This window comes from Gymnogyps californianus, chromosome 5, assembly GCF_018139145.2.
Source record: "Gymnogyps californianus isolate 813 chromosome 5, ASM1813914v2, whole genome shotgun sequence".
Classification (NCBI taxonomy): domain Eukaryota; kingdom Metazoa; phylum Chordata; class Aves; order Accipitriformes; family Cathartidae; genus Gymnogyps; species Gymnogyps californianus.
This window is the reverse complement of record NC_059475.1, coordinates 34,969,713-34,986,142: the sequence shown is the minus strand read 5'-3', so window position 1 is coordinate 34,986,142 and position 16,430 is coordinate 34,969,713. Positions and strand designations below refer to the sequence as shown.

Below are 16,430 nucleotides of genomic sequence, written 5' to 3'. Positions count from 1 at the left end.
TTACAAGTCTCCCCACAGGTCTCAAGCAAGTGTCTTAAACAGGAGAAAAAAACATAGTGTGCATCTCTCTCACAGCTGACTATCGGTATCACATTCTTCTGCGCAGCAGGAACCCAAATTAAATTCACAACCCTGACTGTGATTCTTCCCTCTTGTAGGACCTAGAGCGATGTGCTGTAGACTGCTGCTTATGTCAGACCCCAGTATTCATTATCAAGACCGAGGCATATACGTTTGTTCCCTTTCAAGCTGGAAGTAGAAATCATTTCTTCCTTTTAAAAGGGTAGTGCTATTTTATCCAATAGCAAAGTGGCTTGGGCACACACTGACATTGTGGGATGTACAAGTTGCACATCCACCCAAACCAGAAAAGATTCAAACCTCTGAGGAGAGTGCGCCCCATCTCATGCTTTAGGGGGAAGGATAGTCCTAATTCCCCTTGAAGGGTTTCCCCTTGAAGGGTTTCCCCTCTGCAAAGAGGAACCTGAGACTCACTGGACCAAAGAACTGCTATTCTGAAGCTCAACTGAGGGGCTCACCTGATGGAGAAAAGAGCTGGTTGCCACCCACACTCTAAGGACCATGGCAGAGAACAAACAAAGAGAAAAACTTAATTAACAGTGTTTGTGCAAGCATAAGTGTGAGGTAAATATCAAGTTGTTCCGCCCTGCTGATGGAGAGAGAGCGTGCAGCACGTGCACAAGCAAAACTCCTGGCACGTATGAGGGTTGAGCATGCAGGCACTGAAACCCTGAGACCTTCTGGAGATGGAGGCTCCAGCTTCTTTGTGGTTTTGTTTCCATTCAGTAAAGAGGAAATAGCAGTACCTTCATAGGGATGATATGGGAAGACATTTTTAAAGAGTCTCAAGTTTTCAGCTGTTACGATAGCGTGTGTCATAAATGTTCTTAAAAATAGTGTTTCAGGGCAGCAGGGAGACTGGAAAAGAAGGCAGTTTCAAAAAAATAATTAAAATTGGTTTCCATCACTGTAAATTCATGAGGCCTGGTGCTAACATTTGTCATTGAACTACTGCATTTTCGTGTTTTAAAAAAACATGATTTCCTCTCCCGCTTTGCTCTTTCATAGGCCTGGAGAAGTTACTGATCTGGAAGCTTCATCAGCCTCCCAGCCATCCAATATGCAGATAAACTCCTTATAACAGGTCCAAATCTTTTCACAGAGTCCACCTCTTGAAAGCAAATTGCAGGAGTGCCAAACCATGACTTACAATAGTCTTGCGAAATTTATAGCTATGGTATTTTTTGGTTGGTTGGTTGGTTGGTTTTTAAAAACTCCTAGCTGCTGAAGGCATGATTACATGAGAGTGTCTGTTTTCTTCTTCAAATAAAATTGGAGGATCCATGCTCATGAAAGTAGGTCTGGACATATGACCCAAATGCATGCTCTTAAGGCTCAAAACCCAAAATACAGAGAACTAAAATTCTGACTTTTCTCATCCAATCTTGTTATTTTTAGGACAATATTTGCGGGCTATCATTTTGTGCCAGGCACTATCCTACATACGGAACAAGAGGGTCCTTTCCCCACACTACCTATGCGCTAAACAGAAAAAAAGCAAGAACCATGAGGATTACCCCCACTGGACAGAGCAATAATTGACGCCAAAAGATTTACATGACCATCAGCAAAGTCCTACTGAACTCTCCTAAGAGAGCTGGAGACTTTCTCAGTCAAGCCTTGTATGAAAAGACTCATGATTTCCAGTAACCAGCTCTGAATGATTTAGATGATAGTGGCATTTTACTGAAATCCGCTTACTGATCTCCCAAACAGTGCTAATTTGACTCACCATAAGGCTTATTTTGCTTTTTTTTTGTAAGAAACACACATGTATTCCTCACAAAACAACATACTATAAACACCTAGAAAGCAAATGTACACACGTTTGTAAAGTTATATGGCAATATAATAGTAGTTTACTACCACATATCTAAAGTGTATGATTCCTACTTTAAGGATAACAAGTAGGCAAGACTGCACATGGTTATACATATTTACAGCATAAAGTACTTTCAAAGGATTAATTTAAAATCTGCAGAACACAAATACAGAATTACTGCAGTGTGAAACAGAAATTCAATAAAACTTGTTTAAAACACTCCACACCCTTTTCTATGGTAAAGAGAACAGATCCCATTACAGTTGAAAATAAGGGTGTAATCAACCCATTTAATTTTTGCCCATTTAAATTCTGATATAAAAGTTTACTAAGTAATACATGCATATAATGTACCAGTTCTCATCTGCGATGAATAGCATTTTATAGTAATAGCTTTTACACATCTAACACCCACAAGGAACTTGAAACCGTACATCTGAGGACCTAAAACGCAAAAAGAAGAGTCACTAAGGCAGCAAATGATGCTAGTTACCATTTGGTCTGCAGTCCCTGACCGTAAGGATAAACAAACCACATCAACAAAAAACTCCAGCAACACCCACTTACCCAGCAAAGAGCCTACAAAGATGACAATTTGCACCGTGGTAGTGAAATGCCGGTAGGTCTGCTCCTCGCCAGGCTCCTCGCTCTCCGTGGCGCCAGCCTCGCTGCCGTTCCCACCCTGCCACACCATCTGCCCAGCCGAGGCGTTCCTCATCTCCAGAGTCCGGTGACAGCCTGGTACGGGGCATGCTCGCTTCCGTTCCTCGAGATCCAGCTTCTGTCGTACCCCATGGCGAAGTTCCTGCCTTCCTCGCTGCCACCTAATAACCACAGGTTATTGAGCCCTTGCCTTTAACGACTGAATGGAGCCCACAGGCAAAAGGCGCTTCTGAGGATAAAGCCCCGTCTCTGACACTCGGAGGCAGCTTCACCACATTTCTGTGTCCCAGAAAGCAGGGCTGGCTTTTCATGTTTCTACCCTGTAAATCATGACAGCCAGCAAAGAAAAGCAGAAAATAAAGCAGGCTCCTCCTTGTGATTAGCTGTCCCATATTTCTTGCTTCACAATACCACAGCGTTTCCTCAGCATGTTTTACTGCAATAAACGTGAATGAGGAAATTACAGTCCACACCACAGCTCATCTTCCTAACCCCACCAGAAGGTCATCTCGCGCCCGCTGTGTACACGCTCGCACGCACACGGACTTACTATACATTAAAACCGGTTTGGAAAAGTTGATGGACCACAAGCTCTGTCCCCCCGCTCTGCTCCCAGCCTTGGCGTCAGCTTTGCTCACAACCCTGAGAGAGGAAAGACACCTCTCTCCCTGTGGCACATCTCCTAGCGCTCTCTTCTCTCCTTCTGCCCACTCCTCCTGCGGCGAGACATGGCTCCGTCCCGCGTCCCTCCTTGCTCTGCGCAACACTGGACGCCAAGAAGACCCTTACACAGCGCCCAGAGAAGGAAATGACTGCTCAATGGCTTCCAATGCACTCCAGCTATTTCTCGGGGGAAATTAATTTGGTTTTGACTCCCAAGGCGGCGGGCACTCGAGCCTCCAAGGAACCAAAAAGCCTCCGTATGATCCTCCGTGACCCGCTCGGAGCGCGCCCCGCACCAAGCGCGGCTGGCGGTGACAGCCCTGCTCCTACGTGCGCCAACATCCCGGGCCGGCCGCCGAGCTGCGCTGCGCTCCGCTGCCGCTACCCACAGCCCCGCCGACCCACATTGCGGACAGCCGCCAAGCCCCGCCGCCCGCGGGAGGCGGGCGGGAGGCGGGCGCCCGGCGGGGCGGGGCGGGGCGGGCCGCGGCGGGCCGCCGAGCTCCCCCCTCCGCCCAGCGCCCGAGGGGCGTGGGGCGCCGCCATCACGTGGCCGCGGCACTCAGCCGGGCCTACAGCGCCGCCATTTTGCGCGGGAGCGCTGTGGCGGGCGTTGCTGGGGCAGGCGAGAAGCGCCTGTGGCGGCAGCTGCGCAGCCACAGCCGGGCAGGGCGGCACTGCGCCCGCAGCTCGTCATCGGTAGGCAAGCGCCGCCTGGAAGGCAGAATTTCTAAACCGGTATTTTAAAACAGGTCCGTAATTCTGAGGACAGAATTTCAAAAGACAGTGCTAACTTCTAGAAATACATATTATTTGTTAAAATAGATTTTTTTTAAATACGTAATTTGCCAGGAAAGCTGCTCCGTAGGCATAATAAGTTTGGATTTCAATTGTGGAAAAAGTGTGCATCCATACAGCAGGTGCACATTTGCTTTTAATTTGAAGACTTTAGGAGGATGGCTAGTTAAAAATGAAGCCAAAAGAGGTTTTTCAGCCATTGGCCAGCAAATCTGGAAGTGCGCCCTGGAAGAACAGCTACCCATGAATACAACCCCTGCACAGCAAGGCTTTTTCAGGGACCCCAAACCGACAAAACATATTACTGTGATCTGTCCTGTCTGATACAGGAAAGAGCAGAGTGCTCTGCCATGGGTTCAAAGACATTTGCTGACCACAGGGAAACAGGGACTGCCACCACCCCATCACACCACAGACCCTGGAGCCTGTTGGCCAAACCTCCGCTTGCACCTCCGTGCGTTTGGGCCCTGCCCTTTGCAGCCTCCCTCACTCCTCTGGGAGCGTGAGTCTCCCAGCTCATTGCTCCAGGTTCTTTTCTAGTAATTCATGTCTCTTCCCCACTCCCAGCCTGGCCCCAGGCTCACTCACCCTCCTACCCTTGCCTCTCACCCCTACTCCCAACCCACTCACCTTGTCCAGCCAGTCCCAGTTTTTTCCCACCCTCCCCCAGGCAACAGCGGCTTCCACTGTGCTTTTCCCTCATCTTTGTTTCCTGGGGCTCCCGAATTGGCTGCTTCCTCCTTTTGGTTCCCCCAACATTCCTGTGGCCATTTTGGCCAATCTCTCTGACCAGACTCTGACCTCCTCCCCTTCACCTCCCAGCTGCCTGCAAGGCGCTTTTCTTCACACAGCAGCCCCTTTCTTCAGCTCCTCCCTCCGGGACCCTTCCCCTCTCTCCTGCACTTCACCTAGGGAGACTCACCTCCCCTCACCACGCACAGGGGGAAGCAAAAGCGCGCTCTGACATCTCACCTCATTAAATTTTAATGGCTAGAATTAAATTTTAATGTTGTGGGATATGAGAGTTTTAAATGTTATCTTAAATTTTGGAAGGGAAGCTTCCGTCCAGATGTAGTCCGGCACATGTTCGGGGCAGGGGGACTCTTCAGTGATGTTCATTGTATTCCAGTAAATCTGTGCGGAGCATGTGAATACTTCCCCCCCCCCCCCAATCATATAATTTGGTTTACTTTATGCAGGTTTTCACAAGGCTAGCTAGCCAAGCCATAGCACTGTAAAAGGTTGTCTCTTCCCCCTCACCCATCAAATTTTCACACTTCTGCTGGGGTACAAGACTTCTTGAAAGAAATTCTCAGAATGTTTTGATGATGATGTTATTTTTGTCTGGCTTTCTTCTTGGAAACAATGAATCATTGTAAAAGAAATTAAGAGAAAAAAATAAAATAGCCTGAGGTAGACATCTGGTCTAGAACATTTCATCCCAACTGGTTAAAATTTTGCCAAGTCACGAAGAACGGGAACAGTCGGGTAGCTTTAACAATGCATAATGTTACCTGACCCACCCATTGTTACGCAATGTAACACAGGAGAAGTTTCCCATGTGCTGGGCTGCGTGCCCCACACAAAGTGCTTGGGAAGTGTAAACCCATAATTTCTGTTAAAGTTTTACTGAAGTTTCTTAATTACTTACTGCATCGTATCTTCAAATTGGCCATTATTGCTGTGTCTTTGTGTGGGAGTGAAGATGAATCTGTGGCCTAGAAACTTTTATTTCTAGTCTTTAACACAGAGAGACTGTACAAATTGATAGACGAGCATACCCAACTGCAGCAGTGGGTCAAATATAGCAGTTACTTCTAACAAGGTGCAAGCAACTCTAGTGGATAATTACAGTGCCCCAGGTCACGTTTGACTGTGCAAAAGGAGATCTCTGTTGTTGTTAGATAAACACCACACAGCTTTGGTCATGCATTTCCCACAAAAAAAAAGATGAGACAGAAAAACACTACCACTAAAGGCACATTCCAGGCATTCCCAGACATGGTAAGGAACAGAAAACAGCATCAGAACAGTGATACAGTTTAAGATTTGATTTTGGTTAGATACTAATGACATTATGAAACTGACATTATGAAACTACCAGTTATTAAATAATTTATAATCCCAGCTGGGACCAGAAGAATTTAGTTTTAAGTGAAACAGAAAGATAAACAAAAATATGCATGTAACAAGCTTTCAATTTCAGAAGGACAAATTGAGGGCTGTAGAAACTATTCATTAGAATAAGTCCCTCTCTAAGTGGTCTGTTTATAACAGAAAGTCTGTACTCGAAGGTCAGGGAGTAAAGTGAATATCACCAAAACTCCATTGATATAAACCTTCTAAGTAAAATAAAGAGAAGCATCAGAAGATTTTTCATGCAATTACGAAAGTAAAGAAAAATTGAGTCCATTATACTGCAACAATAGAGTTTTAAAATAATGCAAGTATGGCTCTGAAACTTATTTTATTTGTTTTCAATTAAGATGATGGAATTTGATCTTTAGGGGAAAGATGATATAACTAATGGGGATCCTGGTATGAACATGACTAGGTCTAAGGCAGAAGGAGGACTCCAAGATTCAGTTCATTCAGTTTCAGTGGACCACACCTGTTGCCTACATTTCCTATCAAATGAAATCGCCTAAGTATAGCATATGGGTGCACAGCAGCAAGCTACAGACTACTGTAGCATTTTTCTTTGCCTGAGGATTACACACCTAATAGATAAGCTTGTATGTATGAATTTACTTGGGCATTTTTTGTTAAGGTCCCAAAACTTTAAAGGCTACATCATCTTGTGGCAATCCTGTTCAGTAGTTACCACATGAAGTAACTGAAGAAAAAGCACATTTTCTTCTCTGCTTACCACCACTCCCCTGACAACCCCCAGCTGCCTCTCTCTGGCAAGTCCCACCAAGGAGACCCAGAGGCTGAGGGGGTGCTCACAGGGTCTGCCCTCACTTTGTGTTTGCAATTCAACCAGCCAAAAACTAAGGCTTCTTGCGCCCTGCCTCCTAGTAGTCATTAAAGCAATCATCGGTGGAAACGTTTTTTACTTTCCACATGAACTTGTATCCTGCCCCAGCTCTACATGAAATCCATTCTGAATTTTGTGGTTCTTTTTCCCCTTTGCAAATCTTTCTCAAGGTCTATAAAAAAAAAGCTGCGCAGTAACTACTTGTATTTGGTGTGTATCTCTGTATTTGCAGATACACCTGGAGGCCTATCTTGGAGAAGTTCAGACTGGACATCAGGAAAAGGTTCTTCACTGAGAGGTGGGTGGTTGGTCACTGGAACAGGCTCCCCAGGGAAGCGGTCACGGCACCAAGCCTGTCAGAGTTGGAGGAGCATCTGGACAACGCTCTTAGTCATATGGTTTAGTTTTAGGTAGTCCTGCAAGGAGCAGGGAGTTGGACTCGATGATCCTTATGGGTCCCTTCCAACAGCTACTCTGGGCCTACACAGCTGTGAGGATGGGGCGTTTGGGACGAGGCAGGAGGGACCACGAGTGGCCATAGGGGTTGAGCAGGGCACGAGGGCAGCTGCGGGCAATACGCTGCAGTCTCTCACGGGGTGGCAGAGCCCCAGAAAGGCCGCCGAGAGCCGTCTGGTTCACGTCCCTGCACGGCCCGGGGCTAATGCGGAGCCGAGGCCGCCGCCAGCTCACCGCACCCCGGCACACAGCTCCTGCGAGGGCTGCGGGACCGGGACGGCCCCGGCCTTTCCCGCAGCCGCCGCCACCAGTCCTACCACCAGGCCCCAAGCGGGGCCGAGCGGCCCCGGCCCCCCGGCTCCTCCTCCCGCCGCCGCGGAGGCGGTGCTGGGGCGCGGCGGAGCGCGGCAGCCGCTGGGCCGGCGCCACTTCCACGGTGGCAGCGCCGCGGGGCCGTCCGCGATGGCTGCCGCCCGCCCCCGCCCGGGGAGCTGACATGGCCCGGGCGAGCGGCGCGCAGCAGCTGCCGGCGGAGGCAGCCACGGAGCCGCCGGAGAGCTACCAGCTGCGGCAGGAGAACGAGCTCCAGGTGCTGGAGTCCATTTACGGGCAGGACTTCCAGGATCTGCGGCAGAGCCAGGCCTGGAAGGTAGCGAGCGGGGCTCCTGCTGTCTGCGCGGAGCCAGCCGGGCGCGGCGGCGCGGGGCGCCCTGCCCGCAGGCGCGGGGATGCCCGTGGCCTGGCCCCTCCGAGCGCGGCGGCGCGGGGGGCTCGTTGCTGCTCTCTCTTGGCGCTTCCTGCGCCCATTAATCGCTAGAGAGGCAGAGGTGCTCGTTCTCCTTCCTCCCAGGGGAAGCAGCAGCAGGAGGCAGAGCGGGTCCTTGTTGTTTGCGGGTCTGGGTGGTGGCGCTCGCGTTGGCTGCGGGCGGTGGGAGCGTTGTTAGTGTTGTCTCGCTGGTGTCAAGTCCTTGTATTTCTTGCCTGGCGCATCTTGCCTCTTGCTATTTGCCCGTTGTCCTCCCCCACTTCGGTAGGCAGCTGTGTAACTGCCTGCCTTTGCAATTAATCCTCTAGATCAATGCCTTCGCACTATAATTAATGCTGTGCATATGACTTGCATTTTAATTAATTGTCAGATTTTTAAAAAATTGCCTCTTAATTCATCCCTTAACCGACTAATTACATACCTGCTTAATTAATTAATCTAATCGGTATACCTGTTGCTGATCTTTGCATATTTGTTATATGCTGTGGTTTACTCAAACTGTGGCTGTTTCCGTGATAAATTAATACTTTTACTTTCATTTTAATAGTTTTTTTTTAATTACAACTAATTAATGCTCAGGGCTAGTACTCGCTGTTCTTTTCCATTTCTCTTTGGTGTCCACAATGTCTAATTGAATTTTTTTTTCCAGCTGCATCTGTGGCACTGTTTTCCTGTACCTGGAGGTACTGGTCACTCTTAGTTCCCCAAGTTCACTGCTACTGTCGTTTCTTTTTACATTCTTTTGTCTTTAGTTTCTACAAAATACATCATAGCCCCTGCTGTCTTTTTTCTGCCATACACCTGAACTTAAAATTCTTGCAGCAACCTATAACTTTTTTTTCCCCATGGAGTTTGATGCAAACACTGTTAGTAATTTGCTGGGTTTTCAGAAGTGTTGCAGACCTCACTCCCTATTAAATGCATACCTGACATCCTCTTGACTTAACCTGTTCTTTTCCCTGCTGGAAATGCAAAGGGAAAATAGAGGGGATAGTGACAATCTTATAACCTGTTTCTGTATTTGTTATTCCATGTGGTCTTATTTTCCTGCCTGTCATGTTACTAACGTCTGGGTTGGTTTTTTTCCCCAAAAAATAAATTTTCTAATTGAAAAGAAAAAGTTTAGAATGTTTATAAGGGCATGTTTTACTTTATTCTGACTCTGAGTAGGCAGTTTGAACAGGATGGGGGGGAAGGGCAGTACTTGTTAAAATTCTGTTTTATGCCAAAACCAAAAAAAATAGAAATACAAAAAAATTACTACCCATTTGTTTGGCCACACAAGGTGTATATAGATGTGATGTTATAGTCTGTTGCCATGTCAGAAAATAGAACATTGACTGGTCTTTGTTAGTGATCTAAAACACAAGAGAAACAATATTGTTCTTATAATGAATGCCTTAATTTGTGATATTCCATAAATAACCTGTGTTACATTTATTTATTTTTTTCCTACTGCTAGCCTACAGTAGGCAGAATACAAGGGTTTTATTATAAAACCTCCTTTTTGCTCAGTCTGAATCATCTTTCTAATAACTGTAACTACACTTATCTGAAGAAGTTCTAAAAATATACTGGATAAACTGTGATAATCAGTGAACCAGTTCACTCTCATTGAGCAATGTCAATACATTAATACATTTTTTTCACAGTTTGGATGGTCTAACCTGAATTCTGCCATAATATAGGTTGTGAGAGTTGTGTGCTTTCATTAAAGCAAAACCAAAAAACCCTTTTAAATCAAAAGTTTTGTTTTCCATTTTAGGTACGACAACCTCCTGAAATTAATTTAGTTCTGCGTCCTCAGGGATTGACTGGTGATAATGAAGTATATGTCAAAGTTGATCTGTGGGTCAAGTGTCCACATACTTACCCTGATACGTGAGTGAACGTTAAAATACAACCTTTTTTCTCTGAACGTTTTTCTCTGTTTTCCATAGTAAAGTGTAAGTTGAAAAAACGTGTAGTTTTATTCATCACTTTTATTCTTGCTTTCTGCATGTCAGTATTTGTTAAGCCTGTGGTATTTTATAATAAGCAACTACAGAATTTGGCACCTAAATTGGATGTGGTCTTTTGTGTAATGGAGAATAATAGGGATGCATTTGTCAGTGCAAGACTGCAGCCCCGATTTGTAGCTTGGAGAGATGTAAACACAGGTGTACCTGCTAGCATCTTAGTGCCCTTTTTAAACTTTTTCAGCTCATGCCCTGCTGAGAGAGGGACTGAATCTTCATTGTTAAAGCAATCTGCTGTCTTAGTTGTATCTGCTGTTCCTGTTTTCTGCTGAATTAGCCTTTTGGAAGAGTTCTCCGTAGTGAATGTAAAAAGAATTGCAAATGATCAGCCCCCCAGCATTTTGGGTTGGCAAGTAATTTCTGAGTTAAGTGTTGCTCTGTGCCCCATTTCATTCAGTCCTTATGCCACTGGTTGTGTCCAAAGCATGATTCCCTTTAGCCCATCCATTTGTGCTGTGGCATGAGCAGTGTACAAGGGAAGTGCTATTCCTTACCAAGTGATAGCTCAATTATACCCGTAACACAGGACATAACAGCCACTCTGGCATAGCTACAGACATTTTACTTGTTTATTTTAAACATTTTTTAAATTTAGCTGTTATTTATTTATTGCATATGTTTCTTTAGGTTTGTGTAACCTGTATAGTGGTGATAAATAAATTTTACGCACCTAAATGTTATGCTAATGATCTTTTTAAAGAATTGGTATGTAAATTACTGGTTAAGAGCTGAGTTCCAAGAGTCTGCAGGGTTTCTTTGGTAGTTCTTCTGTTAAGTATAACTGACAGCCAGAAAATTTGGTGGTAGGGAATATAAAACAGTATTTCTGGCTTTATTCTATATTGTATATGTAATATTTATGTACTGCTTATTTGAGCATTGACTAATTGCCAAGTGACTATGAACTCCATTCCTTTTCCCTTACCCACCTTTTTTATCAACATTCTGTTGCTTTTTACACTCAATTTTTCTAATGAGGACTTTTTTATGTTTTGTTGCTGTCCCCCAGTGTCCCTGAAATACAACTAAAAAATTCAAAAGGCTTGTCAAATGAGAAAATAAATGAATTAAAATCCGGGCTAGTGGAACTGGCAAAACAGCGCTGTGGAGAGGTAAGAGCTTTTCACATCCTTGAGAAATACGGGTTGACCCTGGCTGGATGCCAGGTGCCCACCAACGCCGTTCTATCACTCTCCTCCTCAGCTGGACAGGGGGGAGAAAATATAACGAAAGGCTCGTGAGTCGAGATAAGGACAGGGAGATCACTCAGCAATTACCGTCACAGGCAAAACAGACTTGACTTGGGGGGAAAAAAATTAGTTTATTACCAGTCAAATCAGAGTAGGCTAATGAGAAATAGAACCAAATCTTAAAAATACCTTCCCCCCACCCCACCCTTCTTCCCAGGCTTAACTTACTCCCAATTTTCTCTACCTCCTCCCCCTGAGCGGCACAGCAGGACAGGGAATGGGGGGTTGTGGTCAGTTCATCACACGTCGTTTCTGCCACTCCTTCCTCCTCAGGGGGAGGACTCCTCACACTCTTCCCCTGCTCCAGCGTGGGGTCCCTCCCAGGGGAGACAGTCCTCCACAAACTTCTCCAACATGACTCCTTCCCATGGGCTGCAGTTCTTCACGAACTGCTCCAGCGTGGATCCCTTCCACGGGGTGCAGTCCTTCAGGAACAGGCTGCTCCAGCATGGGTCCCCTGTGGGGTCACAAGTCCTGCCAGCAAACCTGCTCCAGCGTGGGCTCCTCTCTCCATGGGTCCACAGGTCCTGCCAGGAGCCTGCTCCAGCGTGGGCTTCCCACAGGGTCACAGCCTCCTTCGGGCATCCACCTGCTCCAGCGTGGGGTCCTCCACGGGCTGCAGGTGGATATCTGCTCCACCGTGGACCTCCATGGGCTGCAGGGGGACAGCCTGCCTCACCAGGGTCTTCACCACAGGCTGCAGGGGAATCTCTGCTCCAGCGCCTGGAGCACCTCCTCCCCCTCCTTCCTCACTGACCTTGGTGTCTGCGGAGTTGTTTCTCTCACATATTCTCACTCCTCCCCAGCTGCAATCGCTGTTGCACAGTAACTCTTCCCCTTCTTAAATATGTTACCACAGCGGTGCTACCACCATCACTGGTGGGCTCGGCCTTGGCCAGCAGCGGGTCTGTCTTGGAGCCGGCTGCATTGGCTCTATTGGACATAGGGGAAGCTTCTAGCAGCTTCTCACAGAAGCCACCCCTGTAGCCCCCCTGCTACCAAAACCTTGCCACGCAAACCCAGTACAGCACTGGACCTAAATAGTTCTAAAAACACGTGTGTTATAATATAGTGGAATACATCCACATTGGAAGTATAAGTTGCATTGCTCCTAAGGAAGGAGAGACTTACTTAGGAATGTTTCTAATTAATGAAAGTTTGGAATATGCACGCTCTTAAAATACAGTGCATGTGTAAACAGTGCAAACTTTATCCCTCTTTAAAGGCAGATTTAAAGGTTCATGTTATTCTTGGAGTTATTTCACAGTATGAAAAGCAGTACTAACTCTAAAATTGAGAGCTTTCTGCACTTTTCAGATTAATTTGAATATTGTCAGTGGTTATACCTGTTAAGCAAACAGCAATTACATGGGGAGTTTTTCAGTGTGATCTTGTTCATCTGATGCTGAACTGAAGGGCAAGAGACTTTAAACTCCAGCTCAACAGTTGACTTCTGTGGCTGTAGCACAGTTGCTCCATGCCATAGTGCCTTTTTTTCCTATTGTGTTTAGGAATAGTGATACTTCACTTTCCCCTGAATAGGATAAAAAGAGAAAGATGGAGAAACATGTAAAGCTTAGAACTTGTATATTTTATAAGTCCCCAGGTATGTTTGGTGTTAACAATACCTTTCCATTGTTGCTGAGGACTGAAATGATTCAAAGAATTACTAGCAAACATTGAATTCTTGGTGAAAGCAGGGTTTATGGTATGTTTCTTATCACTATTTGGAAATGTTACAGGTGAACACATTTGATTCACTCAATTTGCCTTTTTAAAAATGAGAAATACACAGCTGTGGAAGTTATATGCTGAAATGGGATAATATTCTGCTTTCAGTTTCCTAAGCCTGCCAACTTTATAGATTTGGCAGGGGTTGCTTGTCATTCAGTCTTGCCACATCAAGCCTTTTTGCCATTTGCATGCTATACTTCTATTTTGATTGCCAATTTTTCTGCAGATACTTTCAAAAGAACTGTTTTAGCCAGATACTGTTTTGTTCATTCTGTTCAATAACAAAGAATTTCCTCAATTTTTTCAGTATCTTTGGAAATTACCAGTTTAACAGTGTATTCTGGATTTTTTTTTTTTTTCTGCAATGACTGTGCTATGGACAATTGATAGGAAACACAAGGTTCAATTTCTCTAAGTAACCACTAAACCATGCAAAATATACTCAGTCTGCTCACAACTGACCCCAGGAGAGCTATTGGCCTGTAGGGCTTTAAATCCCGGTTTGATTTCTGATCTCACTGAAAGGACCTACAAATGTTATAGGTTTTCCTAATGTTAATTTTCCAAAGCAAGAATCATGCTTGCTCCAGCAATGTGTAGATACAGTTGTGAGTTGAATGTATGATACACATTTTTGACGAATGACATACGCTATGCAGTCCTGAATTACTTTCTCTGCAGGGAAAGGGAGATAACTGTTCTCTCTGCCTTGACAGATACTCTTTATTAAAGTGTGTTCAGCATATGGAAAACTTGAAAGTACCTCAGTTATCTGTCAAACTGAACAGCAGATTGTAGTTTGTAATTATTGAGATTCCTCCTTTTTTTATACATGTGTGTGAATGCATGATTGCCTTGCCTTCTGAATAGTAACCTGGGAAAAATGTTTTAGTTTGCACATGTCAGATATATGCATATTGTGCTATTCTTTCTATTCTGAATTGCCTCCTGGCTTCATTCCTACTTTCAAGCAAGGGATTCAGTGTTTGAGAATCTTCTAAATGTCAGCCTGTGACAGGCAGATGGTACAATTTAGCTTGGCTGTTCTTTCACCTATACATGCAAATCCTGCTCAGTGCTGCTGCTGACTGCTAGGATGCATCTTTCTGATGTACTGTTCTTCAGTTTTGGAGATATGATGGTCTATTAGCACTGTGGATTACTTGACTTAATAAAGGTATGCTATTAGACTGAGGAAAGCTCAAGCCCTGACAGGTCAATAGATGATCACTACATACCCAGTTCAAGTAAACAGTAGCTGAAAATTGATTCCAACCTTGCAAACCATGTAGCAGAATTCAGCTGAGTTTTTGGTGCAGTTCTTATTTTAGTAGTTGTGGTTGTATGAATGTGGAATGCCGTAAGTGGCTTTACAGTTCTAACTGGGTGGGCTAGTTTGCAGAGGAAAGATTGGATTTCGTGTTACGAGTGAAATAAGTAACTTTCATAGCAGTAGATACAGTAACAGACAATTGCAAAGGATTTATTCTGTTGTAGCTCATATGTCATAAACACATATCTTGGTGAATAGAAAAATATCCCTAAAAGAAGATGAGAAAAGGAATTTTTTTCTTTTTTTTTTTTTTTTTTTTTTTTTTAGAAAAAGATGATGTTTGAAGTTGGCTGTCTCTAATTTTTGCTATCTTTGCTGCTGTGGTCAGGGATTTTTCATGTTACAGTTTATTAATAAATAGTTCTGACAAAAAATACTGAAATATGGTAAACTCTCCCTGATAAGTAACAAAATCAGCAGTCATGCTGCTGCTAAAAGGCTTTTTCGAGTTGGGTATCGTTTTACTATGTGATCTACTTGTTCTTTGAACTCTGCATGTCATTCATATTTATTTTCTTTCAGGTGATGATATTTGAACTTGCCGACCATGTACAGTCGTTTCTCAGTGAGTATAATAAACCACCTTCCAAGTCTTTTCATGAAGAAATGCTAAAAAATCATCAAAAAGAACAAGAAAGACTGGCTCAGGAGGAATTGCGTAGGGCACAAGAAGTTAAGAGAAGAGAGGAGCAGGAGGTAAGAGAAATTAAAGTGTGAATAACCCTGTATTCTTAAAATAGCATAAACAATCATGATTTTGTAAATCATCCTGCATAGTGGTGGGGTTTAGTGAATTATTAACTTGTCAGACATGTCCATATGAGTTGATCAGTATGTACTATATGAACTGTCTGCTGCTGCAGTTGTAATATTTTAATGATGTGTTTTTAACCCTGGGAAATATTTGTGCTGAAACAAACCTAAATGTTAATTCCTGATCCTATGAAAATCACTTATATGGAAGACCTTATACAAAAGTGTAAGCCAATGTATATATAGAGTGCATTCCATCTTGAACTAGGAGGTATTAGCCAGACAGATAGGTAATCATACCTTCCTTCACCCATAGGGTGAGTGGAATGTTTACTATGACAGACTTCTCTAGAGCGCAATAAATTTAATCTAAAGAGACCTTGGACCTGCACACATTCTTCACTAGAAATGAGGGGGGGGGTTTTGGTTTTTTTTTTTTAAATTTTAAAGAATGTGTTAGCTTATTCCTCTATCTTTTCTGTGTATGAAGCTTTATTGTTTTGGGTCTGTCAGTAGAAGTAATTTTCTTTTGTTTGCAACTCCGTTCTCCTATAGCATACAATTGATGCTGTTAACTTCCTCAGGAGAGCTAATTTGACTTCTATTTTTTTATTCTTGTGAGCTACACAAGTCCTCTTTAACACTTTTGAAAAATCAGCATCATAGCCTTTTTTTTTTTAACCAGGGTAAGATTAGCAGTTGCATTGCATGTACTGTTGCATCTCTAACAACACTGTAATTCACTTCAGCAACGTGAAATCCTTAACGAGATTCAGAGAAGGGAGGAAGAGAAAAGAGAAGAAAGAAAAAAGAAAGAGATTGCCAAACAGGTATTCTTTCTAAGCAGGCATGCAAAAACCATTGCAATAACTTCTTCCCAGTACTGTAGCATAGGCTTATAAAAACTTGAGAGTTTTACATGACTGAATTGTCCTGGACATCTTTTGTCATCCAGTGCTTCTAATAATCAAGAACCTATTTTAACGTAGATCTATGTGGGGTTTATTTCTGTAATAAAATCAACTGTAAGAAAAAATAGTTTAATATATTAGCATCTTAAGTATACTGAGATGGATATTTTCAGACAGACATAGAAAAAAGCTAGTATGTTGA

General features: G+C 44.1%; 2 protein-coding genes across 2 annotated transcripts in view; one reads left to right on the top strand and one right to left on the bottom strand.

Annotated features, from left to right (window-relative positions):
• The window catches only part of GPR176 (G protein-coupled receptor 176), a 45,658-nt gene extending 42,402 nt beyond the window's left edge, over positions 1–3,256 (bottom strand). Inside the window, 2 exon segments of the mRNA XM_050897779.1 lie at positions 2,471–2,635; positions 2,638–3,256. Of these exon segments, the coding sequence (XP_050753736.1) occupies positions 2,471–2,635; positions 2,638–2,698 (226 nt within the window). The 5' untranslated portion in view covers positions 2,699–3,256.
• A 4,703-nt stretch (positions 3,257–7,959) lies between these two features.
• Positions 7,960–16,430, top strand: part of EIF2AK4 (eukaryotic translation initiation factor 2 alpha kinase 4) — a 44,047-nt gene continuing 35,576 nt past the window's right edge. Inside the window, exons 1-5 of the mRNA XM_050898347.1 lie at positions 7,960–8,112; positions 9,995–10,110; positions 11,257–11,359; positions 15,087–15,260; positions 16,067–16,147. Of these exons, the coding sequence (XP_050754304.1) occupies positions 7,960–8,112; positions 9,995–10,110; positions 11,257–11,359; positions 15,087–15,260; positions 16,067–16,147 (627 nt within the window). The remainder of the gene's footprint in view (positions 8,113–9,994; positions 10,111–11,256; positions 11,360–15,086; positions 15,261–16,066; positions 16,148–16,430) is intronic.